Source organism: Dicentrarchus labrax, unplaced genomic scaffold (assembly GCF_905237075.1).
Source record: "Dicentrarchus labrax unplaced genomic scaffold, dlabrax2021, whole genome shotgun sequence".
NCBI classification, from domain to species: Eukaryota; Metazoa; Chordata; class Actinopteri; family Moronidae; genus Dicentrarchus; species Dicentrarchus labrax.
The window spans coordinates 30,045,322-30,065,821 of record NW_026136705.1 but is presented as its reverse complement, the minus strand read 5'-3'; the positions used below and the strand labels follow the sequence as shown (position 1 = coordinate 30,065,821).

The 20,500-nt window shown below is 41.0% G+C and overlaps 1 protein-coding gene across 1 annotated transcript; it reads right to left on the bottom strand.

The window, feature by feature from the left end:
• Nucleotides 1-4,031: 4,031 nt before the first annotated feature.
• mybbp1a (MYB binding protein (P160) 1a) lies at nt 4,032-18,565 on the bottom strand. Its single transcript, XM_051401320.1, has 27 exons — nt 18,317-18,565; nt 17,113-17,208; nt 16,386-16,469; nt 16,229-16,303; nt 15,573-15,680; nt 15,285-15,475; nt 14,997-15,164; nt 14,552-14,669; nt 13,988-14,277; nt 13,772-13,882; nt 13,560-13,685; nt 12,903-13,109; nt 12,623-12,731; nt 12,417-12,519; nt 12,025-12,185; nt 11,753-11,869; nt 11,483-11,638; nt 11,190-11,363; nt 10,954-11,111; nt 10,626-10,760; nt 9,808-9,880; nt 8,708-8,839; nt 8,539-8,607; nt 7,911-8,024; nt 6,032-6,133; nt 5,814-5,938; nt 4,032-4,604 (listed from the first exon to the last, which is right to left on the bottom strand). Exons 1-27 carry the CDS (start codon nt 18,491-18,493, stop codon nt 4,259-4,261), a joined length of 3,825 nt encoding a protein of 1,274 aa, XP_051257280.1. The 5' UTR covers nt 18,494-18,565; the 3' UTR covers nt 4,032-4,258.
• Nucleotides 18,566-20,500: the final 1,935 nt, after the last annotated feature.

Sequence of the window (20,500 nt, the reverse complement as noted above, 5' to 3'; positions counted from 1 at the left end):
GATGAAGGTCGGTGGTCAGTGGTTGGGGATGGATGAGGTGAGGGAGGTCAGGTGGAGATGAATTAGGACTGCTGTTATTTATTGTCACACATATAGAGCTGCGTTAGAAAGGGAGACACAGAGGGAGATACTTTAGTGGGATATAGGTTTGCTCTGGGAATAGCCTAGTTATTGTGTTTTTAGCCTCATTTAGAATTAATGAGGCCAGTTTTCAGGTGTTTGTCGTCCCAGGGGTTCAGATAGACTTTGTGAGGGAAGTCAGTTGGCCAGAGAGTGGATTATGTCCTCCGAGGCTGTTTATTATTATAACGTTATTATGATTGTGTGTAATGTGTGTGTCGCCTCAGGGAACTGGTCTACGGTTGGTACAACTTTAAGTACGACCGCATTTATCTAACAGGAAGATTTTGTTTTAAAATTGGTGAATGTTTGTGCTCCCAAGTGAAAATAAAATGGTTTTACTCACTTACTTTAAAGGTTATATATGAGATTTAAAACATTAATATAGAAGCAAACTTATTAATTAAGGGATTTATTTCCAACAAACCAGAGTTGGGGATTTTTATTCTGTTTATTTCCAGTTTGAAGTGCATTTAATGATTATCCTTATTAGGTAAAATTACTTGTTTTGTCAATGGAGTCTGGTCAGCTGTAGCACTCATTGTTTTGGTCTGAGATGCTGGTGATCTGATGCATTAGATTATTATTGTATTATACTGTTATATTAATTTATAACAAAAAGACACAGGGCTTCTACCAATAATTATATATAAATAAAACGTATTTTGTAGATGCAAAGATGTTAGAAACAATCCCGAGTTAGTCCCAGATTGTATCTGATGCACATTTTAAACTTGGTAGGATCTGTGAATCTTATCATCAAGGACCAGGAAGGTGCAGGAGAATCAGACTGAGTGAGTCATGCTGATTTGGGCGTCCCCCCAAGAAGTGGAAGAACTCAACTGAAGTTGTTCCTACAAGGCCTGGCAAGTAAACTACTGGGTGCAGTAATTAGTGGGTTTCCGGTGGCACTCAATATAAAATTAACACCCTGCCAGCAGCCTGCCAACCTCCCCGCTGTGGAGACTCCAAAAGGGCCAAACTTTAGCAAAAGCAGCATTAAAAAACCCCAGAACCACAGTCCACATTTTACAGCATTCACTCACATCTTTCTCATATTGATGCGAGTTTGCCCTCGACTTTACAGCTCGCTCTGATTATTCCACCGAGCTGCATTAGCAGATTGGCTCTGCGCTCTGGAGCGATGACAAGTGACAGTTCACTGTCAGGAGGAGAGGACACCACTGCTCCTGTTCTCACCCCTGCTGTCAGGGTTCGAGGTGGATGATTTGTCACCACCAGTGTCTGTTTATAGGCTTCATTACTGCAGGTTCAAGCTGCGGCTGCGAGGGGAAGCAGAACCAGGAACTCAGACAAGTACCTGTAGGTGAAAGACGGAATAACAGATCAGCCCTGTTCAGAGCTTGAATCACCTTTCTATAGTGAGAGATGTACTTCTTGTTGGAGCTATTGAACATCTTCTACCATCGGATACATTCACAGTTGATCTCCCATTATATTCCCCAGTATATTCAGCCATTGCTAACCTCAGTGTGGCTCCAGGAATGGTTATGTCTGTGTGTCTGTCACTTTGATCTAGACTGAAACATCTCAGCAACTGTTTGATGGATTAAGATGGACATCGATGGTTCCTGGAGGATGAATCCTAAGGACTTTGCTGTCGTCTTGGCTGTCAATAGTAAATGATTACAATGTTGTATGGAAGAAGACTTGAAGCTAGCGATTGAGACTCGGTTTGGGAACATACAATATCACTGTGTGCTATAAAAAAAACACGTTCATCCTCACATGGCTTCACTTGAAAAACCTGTCTAGCTCACCAGCACACATCATCTCTAATCCTAATCCCGTCACCATGACTAAAGGCATAATAAATAAATAAATAAATAACAAACAGAGGGATGAAGTTTTTCTTTAAAAAAAGTAAGGTGAAGTTATTCCAGTATGTTTTAGGACCATTTTAAAGGTTTAATTTAAGTATATTATCGTGATTATCGTGATAATATCGTGTACCACAATTATTCTGGCCTGAGATAATCGTGAAATTAGGTTTTCATTTACCTAATTGAGACCATAAACTCATCAGGAAATTGTTTACTGAGCTAATAAATCAAGTGAGAAGTCGGCTTATTTCTCCATAAGACTCAATACTAACTGACTTTTTTTGCAGCCTGTGGAGTCGCCCCCTGAAAAAATGCACTTTTAAGACATTTCTGCTTTGGTTTCACTTCACACACCCGTAAAGATCTGTGCAACAAATCATAAACCGTCAGTGGTTTTCACCCTGATTGGATCTTTGGATCGCTGTGCCCTGTGTTGGGTGTAAGATGGCCACCGCTGAAGGTTCCTGAAGCGGAGAGGAGCTTTAAGCTGAGATACCTGATGGATGGGGCTGCAGCTCGCCTCGCGTTCCTGCAGATTTATGGCTGCCTGGCTTCATGTCCTGTATAGTAATCCATTTGTGGGACACTGCATCATTTTCCTGACAGCTGAATTTGGGTTCTGTGTGACTGCTCACCTTCGTTTAAAAAGCACAAAGACTCGCAACATCACACCCTGTGCAAAGGACAGTGACATTTTTCCTAATAAGACTGTTATGTAATGTTACGTAACGGGTGCAGTGTCCCTACATGTGATCCAGAGAGGTGAATTCTGGTCCTCCCAGATCTTTCAGTAATGTTTTTAGGTCTATTTGTAACAATGAATAACCTTGGCAGCCCTAGAAACCTACTTATGGTCAGTGACACATTTAATTTTTAACAGATTCTCACTTTATTCTATATTTTTCTTGTGAGTAAAATCCACTAAAGACCAGAACTGATCCTGCCATAGACTTCCATTGTTGGCCTAAAAGACTTTGCTATCTTCTTGTAGTCTTCTCCTGCATTGTGGCCATCAGAGGTTTTCATTTTCAGAGTCTTCCACAGCTGCTTAGAGCCGTGGTTCGCAGCCTTTTCCCTTCACAGAGCCCTTTTTCTATCATTTAGTAAACTGACTAAATTAAATATTTTATGAATATTTCTTTTTATATTCAAAACTGTGCAATGAACCCAAACAGTGAACTCAGTAACTGCAGGACGTTTGTGTAAAACGAGTGATTTGGATGGATTTTGAGCAGATTATTTCCTGTTTATGGAACTTTTTATACAAATTATCTGCCTGTATTTTGCATTTTTGATCATTTTTAACAATCATACAGACTTAATAGGCTTCTTTCTCTTGTCCCTGATGTCAATATTTTGCTATTATACTTTTCTTCACAGCAGTGAACCAAATGCTGAGATTTAGCCCTGTTGTGTCTATTTTCTTAAACTTCTCTTAAATACCTTAGAAACAAGGTCTCGCAATGAAGCTCTGGTGACCCCAAGCCTCGACCCACAGGTTGGGAACCACTGGCTAAGAGGAACCCTGTGAGGGTGCCCAAACGTTTGCACATACAATAATGATGTTTTTATTTTTATTTTTTGTCCAAGGTGTATTTACATCTTCTGAACTCAAAAAATCACCAAAATGTATTATTTATCAAAAGGTGCCCAAAGTTTCATATATAACTGTGCTTTTGTTTATCCTGTAGCAGGTGAAACTCAAGTTTAAAGTGAATCCCAGGAAGGTTTTTCCCTAAAAACAGTGTTAGTCTGATCCTGGGAGAACCAGTTCAAGGGTCGAAGATACAACTGAGAACACTAAAATCATGTTCTAAGTATTTTTCCTGGGAAATTTGGGGGGTTTTAGCAACCTTCTGGTATTTTTAGACATTATATATCCACATTTTGACGACTTTCAGGCTATATTTTTATTTTATCTTCTGTCTGTATGTTGGATGGACCTGTGGGGCACGACTGTGAGCTTCGACTGGGTTAACAATGTCTTTTTACATTTCACTAATATTTCTTATAAATGTTCAATAAGATGAACCTGATGAGAGAATTGTTCTGAAACGGGAGCAGAGCTTTGATTGATTTCCAGGAAGAGAATTTATTGTTTTCTTTCTAATCAACATCAGTCACACATTAGAAAAATAATCCATATGAATTAACTTCCCACACAGGTTATTAACACGTATATTAATATCTCACTGGAACATATTATCCGAAGTACGGACAGTAGAAAACTGAACAGACGACCACACAGCCTCTTTTAAAAAAAGGAAATGAACAATTCAACCGCAGTGTCCACTTTACATTTTCCCTCCTCCCTCTTTCTTCTGTTTGGGTTTCTTCTTTTTCTTCTTGGCCGGCGTGCTGTCGGACTGCGTCTTGCTCTTCTTGGCCGGGTTCGGCTGAGAGGCGGTCGCGCCGTCGGCCGGTCGTTTCTGTTTAGCTTTCTTGTCGTGTTTCTTTTTGGCTTGTCCTTTGGCTGCTCCCGGTTTGTCCGCAGAGGTCAAGTTGTCTCCCGCCGGCTCTAAAACAGGCTGCAGGCGCTTTTTACGCTTTTTTGTTTCAGGCAGAAATCCTTTCTTCTTTTTGGGCGCCTGCTGTTGGTCGGCGTCCTTGTCGGGTTTCTTCTTTTCTACTTTGGGTTTTCTGCGAATGTGAACAACAAACCCAAGGTCAACATGACGGCTTCAAAACGCTGTAAAATAAACCTTCTTGTTATATATAAATCCTTTGGTAAAGTGGTTCTCTGTGATTATAATCTATTCATTCATTATGTTAATTCATTAATTAAACATTAAAGGAGGAAATAAATGGATTAAATCTGTGGTTTCTGTAACAGTCAGTATAAAAGGCCTTTAATAAAACTACTTTAAAACAGACACATATCACATAAAGCCATCTACTTAACCATTTTATATAGAGTAATGTTTATTTATTGGTTATATTATTACATTTATTACAGGTATTTGCTCATGGTGGGAACTGTTGGGTTTTATTTATGTTATAATTTGGTGCTATATAAATTAAATTTGTTTCACAGTTACCAAAACTGAATAGTGATTTACAAAAACAAAAAAACAAGCGTCAGCCAATATGAAATTAACAGAAACGTGCAGTTCCTCTAACGGCCACTAGAGGCTGGCTCCAGCAGTGAGTCAATCTCCATAAGGCCTCATATTAAAATAAAACTTTACAGCAGAAATAAACACGTTTCCAGCCTGATACAAACAACAGTTCTAGTCTCTAGAGTTAATTTCCCCGTTGATGTCGACTGTACGGAGGGGGAATTTTTATACAACTCTCCTGTTTAAATCATATTAAGGCTTAAAGTTATGTATATTTTCAGTAACCAGGCTTCATTTAGCTCCACCTCTTCGCTCATTTCTGGATTAGCCGGTACCCGGCGGAGTCAGGACTGCCAAGACTGCGGCAGCCAGAGCCGACCACACTGAGCTTCACGACGGCTCTACAGAAACTTTAAATAAACAGTCTGTCGCCAATACTGACTCTTTTTATAGCAGCTGGTACAGCCTATTATAGATCAGTTAGTTTGGCTGTTTTATAGTGTATTAGTGTATTGGGATCTCCTCCAGGACAACAATACACACATACACACATGGTTTTTGCCATCAAAGCATTACTCCCAATCTGCCAATCGCATATTTTTGACTTGAAGTCGGCCAATAATCGGCACTAAGTGATGTTTAAAAGTAAATATTTCTGTATTTCTCCTTCAGTCGTTTTCTTTTTGAACACGAGAGATTTCATAGAAGGATCAGAGCATTCAGTATTCGTTATGTGTACGCAAACGCCACAAGAGAATCATCTCTCAACATAGACACCACAACAACTCACATGACTCCGAAGTGTTTCACCACGGCCCAGTAGGTGTCCTCTAGCTTGCCGGTCTTCTTGAAAGCGATGACGCCGGTCAGGGACTGCAGGACCTTCTGAAGGGGCTCCAGGTCCACAGACACCTTCTACACAGGAAGCAGAGACTTGAGTCTGGACCAGAAAACCACATCAACAGCTCCCTCTCATGACTGCATCCTCACACTCAACCGGCCACCTACCTGCTGGTGGACGTGTTTGACCAGGAACTGACAGAGCTCCAGCGTCTTCACCACCTTCTCCTTCACCACCTTGCTCTCAGTCTCACCCACCTGCTGGAGACTCTGAGGGGAGAAGACACAGAGGGTGAGACAGCTGTCTGTGATACAGTGGTTCACAAACTTTCTCATGTCAAGGACCCCCCATAAAAGATGCACATTAAACCACATACTCCCCCAATGTGAGGGGATTTTGCCTTAAGGAATCCTCTCTTAATAAATGTTATGTAATAGGTTTCAAGTCGTCAGTCAATCAATAATCAAATAATCAAACAGGGATCACAGCCAACTTCCCTCGTTCCAACTTCCAAAAACTAAAGGTAAAAGTTCAAATATTTTATTCCTCCTCTTGCTAAACACTATATTACTGTGTGTTATAAACAATTTAATATACTTTTATACACTAGAGCTGCAACGATAAGTCGATTAGTTGTCAACTATTCATTATTAATTATAGTTATTATTATTATTTAAATTAATCACCAACTATTTTGATGATAGATTAACTGTTTTGAGTTATTATTTAAAGAAAAAAAATGTCCAAATTCTCTAATTTCAGCTTCTCAAATGTGTATATTTTATTTAGTTTACTCCTCTATGACAGTAAACTGAATATCTTTGGGTTGTGATGAATCATTTTTTAGAATTTTCTGACATTTTATGAACCAAACAGCCAATCGATTAAAGCAGCAACAAGGGACTTTCATTTAGTGTTGATTCTGGCGCCCCCCCTGTGGACAACCGTGGTAGTGTTTACTGCCTCCTTTCATTGATTTCAATGGGAATCCGACCCGGTGGCATTAGACATTAAGAATAAATAAAAATCTTTTTTTTTCACTGGTTTTGTTTGTTTATGAAGATCATACAGAAGGCATTAGTATTAAACAAATTACTCGATTATGAAAATAATCTTTAGTTTCAGCCCTATTATATACTGCTAATAAATATAAAACTCTTTTAAATGAATATATTTATGAAACCACACTCCCCAGTAGTTTATTTATGCCCAAACGGCCATTAACGTCATAGAGGAGGCTGTTTTAGGCTCTTCGTAGCGACCTTATGTTCTTCTAAAACTCAAATCTAGTCAAAAACCAGTTCAAACCAAGAAACAGAGACACCCTAAGGTCTTTACGATCTTTACGATGGGATAGTCTGCTTCTGAGTTATTCAACAGATTATTTAAAATTGATTCAGCGAAAGTGGTAGAAAATCACCACAGTTTGTGTCAGAAAGTCAAACTGCTTCGATGAAACTGGTTTTATCACACGTTTAATTAACAAAGCTCGATAACGGAGCTCGGAAAACTGACGTTACGTCTTATTAACGACACATTTCTGGCAACTGGATTTAAAAATCGTACAGAGGAGCCGTGCTGTTCGGATAGAGAAGATAATGCAGATGAGGTGGTTTGGTGAAGAATTACAGAAGCATGTAATTACCAGTATGCACGTCTTTACCCTCAGCTGTCCCGAAGACACATAGAGGACGCTGAGTGCAGCATCGGCTCTAATCATCATTCATCACAGCGCGATGCAACTTCATAAACCTTCTGGAACAATATAATTAAAATACGCACAAGCCTAAAGGATGTCGGTGGATGAACGTCTTCGTACTGGTGGAGATCAGTTACAGCCTCATGCCGGTTTACACACAGAGAACGATTTATAATCAGATTAGAGATTTACAGAATTTAAACTGGGAAAAAGAAACCACTGGTATTGAACCGTCCAGAGTCTTGTAATGTAATAAATAAAACTCAATTATCTCTCCTGGGCGATAAAACAGCAGCACTATGTATCATCGCCGTTAACCCTGTCGATGTGGATTGTTGTTGACCTACCGCTGCCAGCTGACCCGTGACCTTCGCACAGAGCTCCGCCCACCGATCGCCGCTCAGCAGCTGCTGGACTTCCCTGCTCTGCATCGCCCGCAACACCAGCACACAGGCTTGACCCTAAAACACACACACACACACACACACACACACACACACACACACACACACACACACACACACACACACAATATAGATATATAAAACAATGTGCATGATCAGGAATGTTACAGAGGTTATAACTGACGGTCTAACAGGGAGGAGGTTCTCCTTTAAACTTCAATAAAAACTGATTAGTTTAGGTCGAGGGTTAGAACTGTTTACTGAGGTTTGATTTGATGGACCAGAGTCCAACCCACATACAGCTGATTGTATCAGAGATATATCCATATTACAGTATATACAGTATATAAGGACAATACAGTGAGATCATTTTAACCTAATAACAGAAGTCTCCTGAAGACGAAGGTTTGAGGTGAAGCTGTAGGTTGTGTCATTAAGTAAACTGACATATTTTATGGATATATTTAATATTATATTCAATGTATATATGTGTGTGTGTATATATAGAATAACAGTAGAGAACAGCTGATGAGCTGCACAATGAACCCAAACAGTGAGTGTGAATCTTTACCTGTTGGTGAACTCTGACCCCGGATGTGATGTGCTGCACTGCTGCATCCAACAGGCTCACACACAAAACCTGGAAAACAACAAACAATCTGCATCAGTTCCGCGCTCAAATTAGCATCTCCTGTTTCCACGGTGACGTGAGTCGGCTCCTGGTGTGCGTCCGTACTCACCGGGAATCTGTTGAACAAGTCTGTGAACATCTGAGCGGTCAGAGGACTCTTCCTCTTGCTCATGAAGGAGCTGAGAGCCTCTCTGAAGACGGCCGAGACCCGATCCACGTCCACGTTGCCCATGAACCTCAACTGCACACACACACACACAATAAATAAATAAATCTGGCCCCATCAGTCACTTAATGGACTCACAATCAGCACATTATGAGACTAAAAACAGGCCAATATTTGTGGCTCTACGGTCGCCATCAGTCCACCACATCTCAAAAACTTTTCTTTACAGTCACGTTACCCAGAGAATGAAATCTACTGACTTTAGTAAAACCCTGACTCTTCCTGTAGCGCCACCATGAGGTTGACATGTGGTTTTTGAATGAAACGTTTGAACTATTGGACGGATATAAAAACTATAAAAGCTATAAAATTTGGTGCAAACATTCACAGCATCCTCCTGCAGCCGTATGTTGGTACAGACAGCTATATGAACCATACTGTATGTAATATGTGTACTGCTGGAACTCTTAACATATCAGGACTGAAACTAACAGTTGTTTTCATTCTTAATAAATCTGTTGATTAATTGCAGATCTATAAAAGATCCATCACAATCTCCCAGAGGCCAAGATGACGTCTTCAAATGTCTCATTTTGTCGAACCAACAGTCCGAAACCTTCAGTTTACTACCACAGCAGACAAAGAAAACCAGCAAATATGACTTAACCAATATATTAATTATCAAAAAAAGAAAACAGGAAATCTGTATGAGGCAAACACCGTCTTAAAGGGGACCAACCTGTCCAGGACTGACCCACTTCCTGACCCAGTAAAATACAGGGACAGACCTGGAGTTTATTTGGTGCAGAGCTGGACATAAACAGTAACAACCGCATGTGAATATTTAACCCCTGTCTGTCTGCTGACCTAAAAGCTGTGATTCGTGGTCGCTAAAGTTAAAGAAACGTTTGTTTAAATGTGGTTTCAACCATAGTGACCATCTGTGGAACGCATTAGACCACTGACTGATGGTCTTACTTTGTTCTCACTACTACCAGTGATCTGAAGAGGTGACCGATGGATCAGTGTGTGGGTAAACGTACGTCATTTGTCTGCTCCTCTTTGGCGTCGGCAGGCGGAGCTCCTCGCAGCACTTTCACCACGTACAGAGATGCACTGCAAGGACAGTTGAACATCAGCGAGATACAAACAGAATCATGGAGAGTTTCTACACCTGCAGACAAGTGAGCGAACTCAACCCGCTCATCAAGATGCAGCTGAAAGCTCAGGACGAGTGAAATAAGGTCTGTGGGTAACGCAGAGATTTTCACATTTAGTTCTAACACATCATACGTGGCATTAAATACCTGTGAGTTTACAGCAGAGACTCACCTGTGTGTTTACTTACAAACTATTCAAACTCAAACGTTCCAACTTGTAGATTTTAATTCAAGATTTAAAGTTGGAAGTTTAGTGTTGGTGAAGTCAGTTTGTCTATAGCCTAACGTTAGCTTTTTAGTTCTGGCGATCGCACTTACGCTTCAAAAATCATAAAAATGGATGAACAAAACCTGAAAGTATCATAAACCTTTGTTCTCCACAGACTTTATTTTATTCAATAATCCAAACTCCAACAGAAAAATCCCATTGGCTCTCTGTTGAGAACCAGGGCGATGCTCTATTGCACTTTAAAGTCAGTTTCGCAGCCCTCTCGCTCAATATTGGACCAGTTTCATAAAATAAACATAAATAAACAAATATTGGAATAGAGGGTCCAGAATTTTTTTTTTTTCTGAATAAATGATCTATTTTCCACTTATGGAATAAACATAATCAGTTCTGCTTTGGTCAGATATTTGCACATATTGTGGTGCGTGAGAGAGTTCCCTGTTGGTTCCGGTCCTTGAACAGTAAGCTGTACCTGAAGTAGTAGAGGCAGACTGCGGAGTCGGACAGTTTCTGGGTTTTAGTCATCAGTTTCTCCAGCAGGTCATGGAGCTCCCCCTGTCTGTCACCGACGGTCCTGCAGTAAACCTTCGACCTGCACAGCTGGTTCCTGAAAACACACACACACAAACAGGGAACACACACATTCAGTCAAATTCAGCCTTTCACCATCCGACCCAAAAGACCTGCAACCAGAACCAGATCCTGTTGGAAGATCTGTGTCACGTTGGGCCTCGTTCCTTGTAAGACAGTCTCTCTTGGTGTGTGTGTGTGTGTGTGTGTGTGTGTGTGTCGGACCGTACCTGAAGATATCTGCAGCTCTGCGGAGGAAGTCCTGCTCCTGCTGGTGGCTGTCGGAGCTCATTCCTCTGTCGATGATGGTGAGCAGAGGCTCCACCAGACCCAGAACCAGAGGACTGCCCGCCTGCCGGGCCACGAACACCTCGACCAGGTCCAACACCTACAGCACGAGGAAAAAGGAGTGAGACAGTCTTCCTTTCTGACTCCTTTAACAGACGACACTCTGTGGATCCGGTACCTTGATCTTAAAGTCCCGGACCAGCGTCTTCTCCTTCTGCAGTTTGGCCTTTTCGTCCTTCTTGGCCTGACTCTTCTTCTTCTGCTCTGAGAACAGTGCTGCCAGGCCCTTATCCAGCTCCATCATGGCTTCATCATCCAGGTCTTCATCATCGCTGCCGTCCTCCTCAGTGGCCTGAACACGGTACACAACAACAGAGGACTTTAAAGAGCAACTCAACCCCTCGAATATGAGTTTCTCCCTTTTATCTGTGGAGTATTTCATTAAAATACCATTTTATATTTTAAACCCACCAGAGCGTTCTGCTGCTGCAGGACCTTCATCAGCTCCAGACGGAAACTCTGGTCCACCTCTCCCACCTCTTCCTCCTCCATTGCTTCATCATCTTCGTCATCATCATCCTCATTATCTTCATCCTCGTCAGAGTCATCGTCAGATCCGTCAGACTCCTGGCAGAACCAAACAATTTCAGTGTCAAATCTTTCTTCTAAAACAAAACAGACGATGTATTTATTGATCAGTGAATAAAAGGATCAATCAGATAGAAAACGATAAGAACTGACCTCCATCTCTTCATCGTGATCCTCATCATCTTCCTCATCTGGTTTCTTCTGGGTTTTGTTGTCGTCAGTGACGACCACGGCGCTGTCCTCCTCGTCATCCTTCTCTGGGTCCAGGACCTACACAGACCCCCAAACCCCGAAACCCCATCGTTACACTCACATACAAAGCTTCCAGGGCAACACACGTCGCCCCAGTTGGGCTCATTATTAGGAGGGAATCTGTTCTGTGTCAACAATAACCTACAAAATGTGTGTGTGTGTGTGTTACTTACGTCTAAGATGGCGGTGAGGGCCGCCGCGGTAACGTGCGGGCAGATGGAGGAGAAGACCGTTCTGCAGACCTGTCTGATATGTCGGCTCGGCTGGGACAGCAGGGACAACAAGATGTCCACCATCACCTCCACCCACTCAGGCTCCTCCTCCTCCTCTGTGGCTGCACCAAACACACACACACACACACACACACACACACACACATTAAAGCAGTATTCAGCTGTTACTCTGGATGTGCCTTTTATCTGTGTCAAAAAGACCAGATCTCAGCTAGAGGACAACATCCTCGTCCCCTCTGTAAACCCACTTTGTGATTGAGATCAGTACAACTAAAGCCCGCGCAGTGCAACATTAAAAGGTGAAAGAAAGATGGCGGCAGCGTCGTAATCACCTTGTTTCTTCTTCGTCGTCTTCTTCTTCTTGGCCTTCTTCTCCTGAGCTTTGTCCACACAGCTCTGCAGGTCCTTCATGATGTCCAGCAGCTCCTCGGGGGCCTTCGTGGACAAATACAAGTTCAGAGTCAATGATTTATCTCCTTTCTATGCCAGTGTTTTAACTGTGTGTGAGCAGACTGAGAACGTGACCACCATGCAGTACCTTGAACAGGTGCATGCCGACCAACAGGAAGAGCTGCTGGAACGCGGTGCTCTCTGCATTTGGGCCTTTCTTCGCCTTCTTCTTCAGCTTTGAGACCGACTCCAGCATGCTGGAAGAACACAGGTAGAGCTATAAAACCACCTCCTTCAGTAGTAAAACAGATTCATTGGTGCAGGCGGTCGTATTTACACAATGACAATAAGTTAGTCCTATAAACCTGTAGAGATATTCACGGCTGCAATATTCTACCTCCATTAGCAGAAATTTAAGTAGTTCCTACCCGTCCCAGGCCTGTTTCTGCTCGGGGCTGAAGGGCTGGCTGCTCTGGACGTGTTTTGGCTGGTTAAGCAGGACTTGTGCGTACTGGACCAGGTGGTAGATCCACATGGTGCCGTCGGAGGTGACACCCAGCGGGCGCTTCTGGTTGACCGCGGCGCCTTCGGCCGTGTCCTCGATCAGAGGCAGGTGGTGCATGGACAGGAGGAGTCTGCAGGGAGGACAGACAGGCGATCAGTGACGCAGCAGAGACCACAAACAGGGTCCCAGTCTGGCTCAGATTTACATTTTAATGTCAGATGGGTTAAAACAAACTCTGGTCTGTTTGTTTGGGCTGGTGTGAATGTCGTGTTGTTTCCTCACATACTCTTTATTTAGGTGTATTTAAGTATCGTGGAAGCTTTGAATATTTGAAGGTCATTCTCACTGCAGCTACAGAGCCCAAATATACGGTATTAAGGGACCGAGAGAGCTACAGGAGCTTCCCTTTGTGTATCCTGGAGCTTGGCAGCAGTATTCACAGAGATGAAATATCCTGGTTTAAAATCATCAAAAATTAAAAAGCATGCTAACCAGCTATCTGTGTAATCCTGACCAGCCTCTGTCAGCTTTAAACAGCTGAGAGGAGTAAACCGCGCTGGCTGTGATCACAGATTCTCACCCAAAGAAAGAATTGACGAGCACTCCTCTGGTTTTGTCGTCCAGCGGGACAGAAAGCTTCCCCGCCGTCTCCGGGATGTCGGCCGACGCCTTCTTGGCACTGAAGAAAGCGTGGAAAAACACGAACCTGGAACAGAAACAACACCAGCTGACGGCCGTCTCCTTCATCAAACACAGAGACCTCGACATCGCTCTGCTACAGGCGGGTCTCACCTGGCCACGTCCAAGATCAGATCCTCCTGCCTCTTCACCTGGTGGTTGTCAATGATCGACGAGAGCCGAGCGATAATCCACTTCCTCAGCCGGAATATGGCGTTCTCTTTCCTGAGGAAGAACAATCGACAGTTAGACTTCCGTCCCTCGTCTTCCTGTTCAGAGCTACCAGAGATCTTCACGCGGATAAACACACAAACAGGCGTGTCCACTCACTGTTCCCGTCCTTCCGGATTGTCCTTCTGCTTGCGGGTGCTGAAGTCCAGCAGCTGGTCCGTCTGAGGCTGCAGGAACATCTTCTTCAGCCAGTCCACGTACTGCTGCAGCGCTGCGGGCTGCAGGTGCTGCACCACCCTCCACACCGACGGCACCACGGGGTAGCCCTGGTTGGTCAGCGAGGAGAAGCCCACCATCACCGCCAGCTGTCTGTCGGGGTCCTGGCAGCCCTCCAAGAAGTCCGACACGTAGACGTCCATCTCTGGGGCCAGCTTGAAGCGGTCCGGTTTCTGGGAGAGAAAAATGATACATGAGACTCGTATTAATGTCCTTTAATAAAGGTTTAAAGTGATATCCTGCTCACCTTTCTGCTGTTCTCTTCATCAATATTACGCTTCTGTCAACAAATTTCAACATTTCCTGATATTTCTTCACATTAAAAGTCTACCTATAGGGAACGCTGCAAGACTTTTAATGTTGTGTGTAATGTAAAGTTTGTTCGACATAGACCGCTATCAATAACATAAATAACCATTATATAATGAACAAGGCGGGGCCACTGACCTGAGCAGACACCACGTGTTCCCCGTAGTGCATCATCACATCTCCAGACAACACCTCCTTCAGCTGGGCCACAGACAGGAGAGGCAGCGCACTGCCCAGCAGACGGAAGCTCAGGTAGCTGCACACAGACAGACAAACAGAAAGTATTTAACTGGAACTACGACTGGACAATATATTATATACTGGTGTGTGATCTGATGTTAAACAGTGGAAAGTGTATCGTTTTCTTTCTGTACACTAGGTGTTTTTTTACGATTATCTGTGAGATAAAATTTGCATTTTAGTCTCTGGAGTCTGGTGGAGAGTGATAGTGATATTACGGCTGTTTGTGGTTAAACTAAAGGTCTATCTCTTTAGGGATCCTTTCCATAATGCTGTCAGACACTGACAATAACAACCTGAGTCTGTCAGTGGACGCACTTTGACGGTCTCAAGGATTACTCACTGTGCTGGCCCCGGCTGCTCCTTCAACATGCCGTTGATGATGGCGTTGTTCCAGAAGAGCTGGAAGCTGTCTTCCTTCAGAGAGAGCTTCAGGAGGTCCAGGACCACCGCTGGGAGGACGCACTCCTTCTTCACCGAGCGGGCCGCCATCTTCAACACCTCCGTCAGCCTGTGGGACAACATCACAGATTACAGCAGCCGTTAATGAGGGAGCTAACATCAGCTAACATCAGCACAATGTGGTTAAAGGGAACCCAGAAACCAATCCATCCAACCACGGCGTTCATACTTGGGGATGTTGTCGGCGTTGATGATGGTCGAACAGCCCAGCAGCTTCTTGAGTTTCTTTGGTTTGAGGGTTTGTGGGAAGCGTTGCAGCGCGACCAGCAGCAGCTGCAGCTGCTCTGGAGTCCTGAAGGCTGATGCCAGGTCAGCCTGCAGGGCGCTGAACAGGACCTCCTCAAACACCTCCTCTGGGATCTGACGGACAGCACGTACATGTTAGTGTATGTGTTATGGTTCTAAACGTTTGCTCCTGTGTTTTTAAAAAGGTGTGTAACTGAGCAGCAGTGGTCACCTCAGTCAGGATGTCCATCATGGTCTTCGTGGGAAGGTCCTTCAGGTGTTGTCTCTGCTGGCTGAGGCTCTGGAGGAGCTGCACACACCCCAACACCACCTGCGGCTCCTGCAGAGACACGAGACAAAGCTCAGAGACCGTAACACCACTGCAGCTCACACACACACACACTAGAGCTCAGCTGTAGTTTCACACACACCATTAATCACACAATTATACCAGACTACAAAACCTGCTGGGGGAGCTCGGAGGCAGAAATCAGCTTCCAGGCTCACATTAACCCCCAAAATCAGGCTGTTTGAGCTCTACTGAAGCTTCCTTCTATGCAATCGACACAGACTCCAACCTCAGAAACACAGTGTCTGAGTAACATCACACATTTACTGGACAAAAAGAGCTTTAAAGTAAACTCCATGACGGACATACAGGAGGAAAATACTGAAGAAAGAAGGAGAAATTATAATTTTGTCCCCCATTTTGTAGATTTAGCTCTTCTATAACAGTCACACTCACAGTTTAATTGACAAAGTACCATACAGATATCCTATCCTTCCTTGTCAAAACCTGGCGCCTACATTACCCACAATGCAACCTAGGCTGTAGCCAGTTTGTTTTAATCCCTTTAAAAACGATAAAATCTTGGCGAGACTACTTACTTTAGAGAGGCGTCCGGACTGATAAAGGGCGAGGACGCCGAACAAGTTTCCGAAGAAAGCATTTCTGAGCAGTTTCTGGAAGAGAGAGAGAAACCGTTCACAGAAAAGTTTTAAAGTTCTTCAAACTTCTGGAGCCGACGGAGAGAAAGACACTCACCTTCTTCACCGTCTGCGGGTTGTGCTTCTCTCTGACTCTGTTGAGTACGCTCTGCAAAGAGACGTCTTCAAAGGAACTCAACACCTGAAAAACAAAAACTTCAGTCACGATGGAGCCGATGTATTTGAGAGGTGCAGCTTCTACAGTGAGATCCAGCAGTGCACAGACTCTGAGACTGGACTTCACAGCGGAGGAGGAGGAGGCATCTTGTGTAGTAGATTACTTTTTAAGGGTTTTAATGTGGGAAATTATACTTTTATTGAGGAAAAACACACATTAGAGACACATTATGGTTCCAAGCAGACTTATAAGCAGCTTATAAATGTGACATAATATTAACATTTCTATGGGAACAGGTCCTTTTAGAGACGTATTATTTATTCATGGTCACTCTCAGGCACACTGAACCTTACTGGTGGCACTTTAAACATTTAAAACAACACTTTATGTTTACTTGTCGTTTGTCGTCTGTCCGGTTATGTGTTGTTATTTTGATTTGATCTGATCTGAATTGTCCTTATTCCATCAAACTGGATTCCAGCTAATTCAGTGACATCTAAGTAATGTATTAATAGATAGATAGATATACTTTATTGATCCCAAGCTGGGAAACTGCGGTTAGTAACTGTGAATTAACATTAATCCACTCATTTTGGGACATACGCTCATTCACTGCTCATATTGTCGACGGCTGTAATGTGATTGTGTGTCTTTGGGCTCCACTCACCTGACCCAGAGCCAGGCTGAACCCGGGTCTGGCAGCCTCTCGTGTGTGAGCCAGTCCATCCACCAGCCGCTTAAAGGTGTAGTCCAACTCGTCTGCCTGCAGGACACAGAGAGAGAGAGAGAGAGAGCGCCACCACATGAGCGACTGTAGGTACTGCAGGGACTGTAAAGCCTCTTCTCACACTTTATTATAAACTTATAAACTTTAACAGTTCAGACTCCCAAGTTTTAATAAACCAACATGTTGTACTCTAGTTACATTTTACTTTGAGTATTTCCATTTCAGAATAAAACATCTGTTTGTATCTTGTATTTTGGTGCATAACAATAAACACTTTGTACGTAAATATAAAATATAAAAAAGGTTTAATATGTAAAATATATGTCACATATATCTGTTAATAGAAAAAGAGCTGTACAGTTTAATGCTACTTCATAATTACAGAGGGAAATATTGAACTTTATATACTTTATCATGTGTAAGTGTTTTTATTTCACAGCTGTAGTTACACACACACACATATATATATAAACATAACAACAGTTAAAAATATACAAATTAAAGCCTAAAATACCCATAAATAATATATGATAACAACAATAATACTAGTAAAATATGAGACATTAAACAGCGTGCTAGAAGTGATTTAAAAGACGTCATTAACTGCAGTTATAGATAATATTAAAGATTAAAGTAATAATATTATATATATTATAATATTAAAGATTAAAGTAATAATATTATATATATTATAATATTAAAGATTAAAGTAATAATATTATATTATAATATTAAAGATTAAAGTAATAATATTATATTATAATATTAAAGATTAAAGTAATAATATTATATTATAATATTAAAGATTAAAGTAATAATATTATATATATTATAATATTAAAGATTAAAGTAATGTTTTATTATAATTTATAATGTTTAATAACAATAATAATGACACTAATATTTAATATAAAACCCTAAAAACATAATAAATACTTTTAATTTAAGAGAATTTGGGTGTTTAATGAACTTTACGTTGTGTTATTAAGTAAAAGTAACTTAATTAAGTAACTGATTACTATAATTTATTGATCAGAGTATTCTAATCAATAGAGAACTGTAATCAATAGATAGAGTACTGTAATCAATAAGTTCTGATTAGTGGACCTCCAGGATCCCTCCACGCTGCCGTGGTCCGGCTCACCTGGTTGTGGGTCTTCAGGTACCGGATCAGCTCTCCCACCGCCTTCAGCCGAACCTCCTGATCCGGTTTGGCCAAGTCCCAGAAGAAGTCGAGGAAGACTCGGTTCTGCTGCAGGACGCCGGTGGTCCGGACCGGTTCCGGTGCTTTCACTGAGACCTCCACCATCTCTCCCGACATCCTCTCTGGTCCTCTCTGGTCCTCAGCGGCGCGCTCCGGCCATGCTGCAGGAACACGTGTCTCACTGCGCACACAGTACTTCCGGGTCACTTCCGCAACTTTTCGTCACTTCAAAACAAAACAAAACTTTATTGAACAAATTTAACAAAAGAAAACAACAAATAAACATCAGAGACAGTCTAATAATAACAACAACAACAACAACAACAAAAAAAAAATAAAAAAACAACAACAACAATAATAATAATATATAATAAATAATAATAATAATATATATAATAATAAAAACAATAATAATATAAAAAAAAAAAAAAAAAATAATATATAATAACAACAATAATAATAATAATATGACAATAATTATATATAATAAATAATAATAAAATAATAATAATATATAATAAATAATAATATATATTTAATAATAATAACAACAATAGTAATAATAATAATAATAATACATAATATATAATTTAAAAAAAATACAATAATAACAACAATAGTAATAATAAAACAATAACGATAATAACATAATAATAATATTAAAATAATAATAATAATAATAAAACAATAATAATAATAATAATAGTGTGTTTATATGTTACTGCTTTGCGTGCTTGTAAATATAATTATTTTTATAACCTTTAAAATACAAAACATATAATTATTAGTTAAATTAAATATAAATAAAAATAATTAATCCCAAAATACAATAATATGAATTATTTCTTTCTTTAGTGCTACTTTTATATACCGTAGTTCATTTATTGTTATTATACTATTTAATTGTTTTATCTTATTACTGTTATTAGCACACTCAGGGATCATCATTCAGAGCATTATTAGTGCTAATTATTAATATTTATTAATTACACTGCTGTTATATACTGTAGTCTACATATTTTGCATGTCTTATTTTCTATATATTGTTATATATTGTAATATCATGCACATATATTTTAATAAATCCAGTCCCTGTATGGAGGGTTTACACTGCACACTGATTATTCCTATAGAACCTCCAACAGGTCAAAGCTTCACTGTCTAACTTAGTGACATATTTTATGGATATTTCATATTATATTCAATGTGGAACAATAACAGGAGAGAACAGCTGTTTATCTGTACAATGAATCCAAACAGTGAACTCACTATGGATGAATGTGTCCTGTGAATATTGATCAGAGACGAGTTTTCCTGATTATTTAAGGAATTGTTTATACAATTCTGTCTGTATTTTGTATTTTTATTTTTTTAATAGTCACATTTTTTTTTGACAAATTCAGTGTTTTCTTCTCGTGGTTGAAGCTCTGTGAATATATCTTGTCTTTATATCTTAGATAATAATCTAAACCTTAAAAAGAATTACATTTTTCTTCACAGAAGAGATTAAATGCAGATATAGGCCTACTGTGTGTACTACCTGTACTATACAGGTACTACTCAGAAAATTAGAATATCGTGTAAAAGTTGTTTTATTCAGGCAATTCAACATAAAAGGTGAAACCAATACATTCTATAGACTCATTACATGCAAAGTGAGATATCTCAAGCATTTCTTTGTTGTAATTTTGCTGATTATGATTTACAGCTTATTAAAACCTCAAAACCAAAAACTCAGAAAATTAGAATACTGTGAAAAGCTTCAGTATTGTAGGCTCAAAGTGTCACACACTAATCAGCTTAGTAATCCAAAACACCTGCAAAAGGGTCCTGAGCCTTTAAAAAGTCTGTTTGGTGTGTCTTGTTTGGTTTAGAAGAATTCACAATCATGGGGAAGACTGCTGATCTCACAGTTGTGCAGAAAACCATCATTGACTCCCTGCACAAGGTGGGTAAGACACAAAAAGTCATAGCAAAAGAAGCTGGGTGTTCTCAGAGTGCTGTCTCAAAGCACATTAATGGACAGTTAAGTGGAAGGCAGAAGTGTGGAAGAAAACGGTGTACAAGCCGGAGGGATGACCGCAGCCTGGAGAAGATGGTCAGGAAAGGGCCATTCAAAAGTGT